The sequence below is a fragment of the Montipora foliosa genome, chromosome 14 (assembly GCF_036669935.1).
Source record: "Montipora foliosa isolate CH-2021 chromosome 14, ASM3666993v2, whole genome shotgun sequence".
Taxonomy (NCBI): Eukaryota; Metazoa; Cnidaria; class Anthozoa; order Scleractinia; family Acroporidae; genus Montipora; species Montipora foliosa.
This window is the reverse complement of record NC_090882.1, coordinates 15,408,359-15,413,531: the sequence shown is the minus strand read 5'-3', so window position 1 is coordinate 15,413,531 and position 5,173 is coordinate 15,408,359. Positions and strand designations below refer to the sequence as shown.

The window sequence follows — 5,173 nt, the reverse complement described above, 5'->3', positions numbered from 1 at the left end:
GAGACAAGATGGACAAGTATATTAAGCGAAACTACGAGTCAGTGTCCCAAGAAGTAATACAACTCTTTGTGTCACTCTGCTCAATACATGAAGAACAAAAGCCAATCAGCAGCAGACAAAAACAGCCTGTGCTAGCTCCTATTCAAGCAAGAGGATTCCTAATGCATTTGCAAATGGACCTAATGGACCTTAGAAACTTATCATGTACATGTCATCGCAAACACAATTCGATTCTACACATGATTGATCATTTCACAAAATATTCATGGCTTTATCAATTGAAAAATAAGCAAGCTGAAGATGTATTGGAATGCCTGTCTCAATTTTGCTGGCAATTTGGATTCCCTCAGAATTACACACTGACAATGGACGGCAATTTAAGAATTCTCTGATGTCCCAGTTCTGCAAGAACAACGGCATCGCTCAACTTCATGGAGCTCCCAGAAAACCATCAACTCAAGGTTTGGTGGAAAGGAACAATCAAACAGTAAAGCAAAACATTAGAAATATCTTAAAAGAAAAGAAACAAAGTCCAAATCATTGGTGTCAGGTCCTAGGGAAAGCTGCTTACAAAAAAAACATTGTGGAACATGAAGCAACAAAACAAACACTCTATGAATTGGTATTTGGCATACCACCATGGAAAGAAACCAAAACTACCCCAGATAAGAAAAATGATCAACATTCTACCATGGAAGAAGAAGAAGAAGAAGAATGTGAAGATGTGGATGCAGAACCTGCACCTAAACGTGCTTGTCATTCACTTATCAAGTCAACAAAGGAGATAAGGACATCTCAACAAGAAAAAGCAAGAAACACACAAAGGAAATACAACAACAAAATGACAACAAGCAAACCCAATGCTATTTCATTCCAAGTCAACAAATTTGTCAAAATAAAAATTGATAAAGTGGACAAAAGTCCATTACATTACTCTTCTTGGTAAAGTAATTGAAAAAGAACATGGATTTATGAAAGTTGTAACCAAATTTGGAATTATTGACACTTGGATTGCACCAAACAGACTTCAAATTACTGAAGACATGAATGTGTCATTAGACACAACTAAACAATAAGTTTCACTGCCGCGTGCAAAAAAGCACTTGACCAGTGACACATGTACAAGAGGTGCAAAAACAAGGAAATGACTTCTCATTGTTCAACTACATACAAGTAATGACTGTTTAATAAAGGTTACAAACTTTGTGAACTACCAGAAAAAAAACTTTGAATTTGATTTTTCAAGTACTTATAACCACAAAGGGGCTTTCTCCTGAACTACATTTGTACAAGTAACTGGACATTATTCAATAATCTACGCTATTAAAAGTCAATTTTTGGATGTCTTTTTCCTTCCAAAAACCAGAAAAATAAAAATAAACAAAGTCAAATGAAGGAAATTCTTATTAGACAAGGTTTTGTTTTTCTACTGTTCTGAGATTAAAAAATAAAACAGAATTGGTTATCATGCACAGTATGCCTAGCCCCACCCTTAATGCTAACCATTTAAAATCAGTGCTTAGACTTAATAACAACCAAAGGCATTTTTACAGACTAGGTCATGAAAAACGTACGCTAACCACATCCCCTTACTTCCAGCACCGATTTACTTACCAATATGCACGTACTTGCTAACAATTGATGGACTTTTTGTTGATGTCTCCTACATTCAATTTCAACCTAGTTTAAAATTAAATTTACCCAGGTTGAAATCATTTCAACCTGAATTTCAAATTTACCTGTAACACGTACATTTGTGCCTTCGTCTGAGAATGATGGCTGAAGGAGTAGGATAATCTGTCGTTTCGAGACTTGATTTGCTTCGTTTGGACGCAGTAGATGAAGAGAGAGCGGCAAACTTTTTGCAATTTCATAAAGACCAAGTTTCGCGAATCCTTTCCGAAGCTCTGCAATGCATGGCCTTGTGGGATTCTTCGAAAAAATCTCCTGCAGAATTTCTTCAGGGATAAACCGTGGAGTGGGTCCATTCTGAAGAATACTCAAGGCCATAATAGTTACAGCAAACTCATATTCCTTGGCCATGAGCTCACGAAGTCCATTTTCAAAAAGTCTTTGGTGTATTTCTTTGAGACACAGTCGAAAAAAATCTTTCCTAGGACCCCCAGCATCATGAGCAATTTCCCCATAGAATGAAACTTCCAGTGTGACTCTTGGGTTTTCAAGGTATTGGAATTCCTCTATGGCTGAATTCCAAACATTAAATCTGTCCATACAGATAAAGTTAGTTTCACCGTCAAGTGGCTGTTCAGGTGAGTTTACATCCAACGGGCGACCCTGCAGAATGAGCTTTTGGGCACACTTTAGTATCTCCACAGGATTGCCAACATTGCTGTGTCCCGTGACTGGAAAGAGATCATCACTACTGTCTTCCTGTGTGCCCTCTATTGGTTGTGGGGTAGATACAAGTCTACTGTGTGTGTGATTGCTGTCTGCCTGTGGACCTTGTTTTTCTTGATGGGTGAATACAGGTGTACTCTGTGTGTGGTTGCCTCCTGCCTGTGGGCCTTGTGGGATGGTCATGGGTCTACTCTGTGTGTTTCTGCTGCCTGCCTGTGGGTGTTGTGGTTGTTGTGAGGTGGATATGGGTCCACTACTCTCTGTGTGGTTGCTGGCGTGACCTTCAGTCACGCTAATGTCATTTGAACCTTGATTGTCTAGAAGAAAGCCAAAGCCATGTTTCAGTCTGACGTAAATTGCCCCTTGACCAGCCAATGATTTTACTTGTTTGAAGGAGTATTCGTGACAGTTTACTGGTTGTGTTAGTCTTCTCCTGTTTGCCTTTAGAAAAACTAGGTCCTTACTTGCCACGGCTGGATACTTCATCTGTATAGCATCAGACAATGCCTTTCTAATAACCTGTTCATCATCTTCTGAGCTAAGAGTTATAAAGCCTCTTAATACAGTACTTTCATCCCTCAACATCCAATTATCAGAGTGAACACTATTGGAGTAAGCCTCTTCATCGTCCACCTTCACCAACACAAATTCAAATACCTTCTTTGTTTCAACTTTCGCTCTCTTCGACTTAACGGGAGCAGAGTTAGTGGACGAAGAGGCTCGAAGACGCTCTCGACTGTTCAAACGTGAGTATAATCCTCTGGCGGTAGACTGGCACATGATTGCCCGAGCTCTAGTGACAGCTTGTCCCACCGATGTCATGGCTGTAGTTGTGCTTGTCGAAGCCTCGTCAAAAGTAGTACCAGCAACAACATTTCTACCACTATTTGTAGCACGTTCCTGTACTACTTGGCTTGCCTGGTTCAAGCAGTTTGATAATATACGTAAATTTTTCTCCATTCTACGTTCGATGACTTAAAAACGCGGGAAGCTATCCAGAAGTCGTTCGGTACGTTTTGTATGAGCACTGATGTTAACACTGACCAGAAATAGTGAGGGCTCAAGAAAGTTGAATTGAATGAAAAGTTGAATTGAATGAATAGTTGAATGTTGAATGAAGAATTGAATGTTGAACGAATAGTTGAATGTTGAATTAAGAATTGAATGTTAAATGAATAGTTGAATGTTGAATAAAGAATTGAATGTTAAATGAATAGTTGAATGTTGAATGAATAGTTGAATGTTAAATAACGTGTTGAATGTTAAAAAGCGAGTTGGATGTGGAATACAAGTTGAATATTAGACAAATAGTTGAATATATAATATAAAACTGAATATAAAATTAGACGAATTGAATATTGCTACATTTGGCTTGCCATATTTATTCCAGTAACAACAGAATTATTGGAGTCAAGTTTTTCTGCTCCGTCAAAATGGTTTGCAGTCCTCGAGAGGTTTATTGGAAAGTGAAGATATTTTTTGCAAATAATTATGTCTTTCTGTATTCAAATTTGCCAACAACAAGAAAATAACCCTTTGTTTATTAACAATCAATCAACCTCTGGTTTGACGTTAATGACTTGATTACGTGATGATGAACATCATTATTTGTTGTGAGTAAATGCGTGTCCCTCGTAAAAGTGCCTTCAATAAATACTTCCAAGTAAAGGTCGCATTTCTTGAAGCCTTAATTTCTGCCTTTTTTTTTTTGTCGAGTCGAGACTTGTGCACGGGCTTTTTGATCTGTTAGCTCAATCCATTTTGACATTTTTAATGTCATGAATGTAATACTACTTTTTTTCAAGATACTTTTATTTTGTAGACAATTTTGAGGCTGGTTCGTCGGAACAAAAAATGCCTCTTAATTCTTAATCAATAGAGTTGATTTTCCTATAGGCCTACTTGCTTGCTACCACCATCAACACTGTTATGCATGTTGAACCTAAGGGAAGTTCTAGGATTTTGGCTAGGGGGTGTACATGTTAGACGGAAATGCACAGGAAGCCCAATATTTATGTGTTGGACAATGTATAATACATGCTTTTAAGAGGGTTAGGGTTGTAGTATGATAAATCTGTAAATGATGAGGCAAATAAAAATCTAACTTAATGCAGTTTTTGTGCTTTTAATATCCTCTAGTAGCTTAATTCGCTTTGCCGTTTTTTAGCTAAGATTACATTACCAGGGTTATTTAGGTTTTTTATTTCTGTAGGAAACAGCCAAGATTTTAAAAGACATGTCTCGGCATGCTTATGACATCATCAGTTTAATGAGTTCCCAAGTGTGAACAGTTATAAAGTCTACGGGTAGATGAAAAAATTACTACAACATGACGTAATACAAAAGCGGGTACTATTTATAGCGTGACACCAAACATCAAGGTGTAAACTAAAACGTGAGAAAAGTGTTTTAATGCTGCAATTGTGTGTTAAGTTCCGGTTTGATCTTATTTATATAAAAAACTTCTTTGAGTTTAAAATCAATTGAGTTGCTGGCAGAATACAGAATATTAAAGCGCGAAGGGGAGTATTTGTTCTTACGTAAAGGAGATGTGTTGAAATGCTTAAAATATGCGAGTTTTTATCGCTTTCCGTTTGTTCCTTTATCCCGGTAGAAAAGTGGCGACTAGTTTCGCCAATATAACGGGAATTACAACCCGCACAAGAAAATTGGTAAACTACCATGGATTTTAGAGCAACAGGAGTACGATCTTTAACACTAAACATGTTTTTGATTCTGAATGAAGTGAAAACTAATTTGAGAGTTAGATCAGATTTGCAAAAGCGCTTAGTAAGTTGTCGGAGTTTAAGTTTCG

At 37.4% G+C, this 5,173-nt stretch overlaps 1 protein-coding gene across 1 annotated transcript; it reads left to right on the top strand.

Annotated features, from left to right (window-relative positions):
* The first annotated feature begins 310 nt into the window (after positions 1 to 310).
* On the top strand, positions 311 to 946 carry LOC137984464 (pinin-like). Its single transcript, XM_068831636.1, has one exon. It carries the CDS (start codon positions 311 to 313, stop codon positions 944 to 946), a length of 636 nt encoding a protein of 211 aa, XP_068687737.1.
* The last annotated feature ends 4,227 nt before the right edge of the window (positions 947 to 5,173 follow it).

What these genes read in the sequence shown, in the direction of transcription:
- LOC137984464 (XM_068831636.1), top strand. Translation starts at nt 311, where the DNA reads ATGCCTGTCTCAATTTTGCTGGCAATTTGGATTCCCTCAGAATTACAC.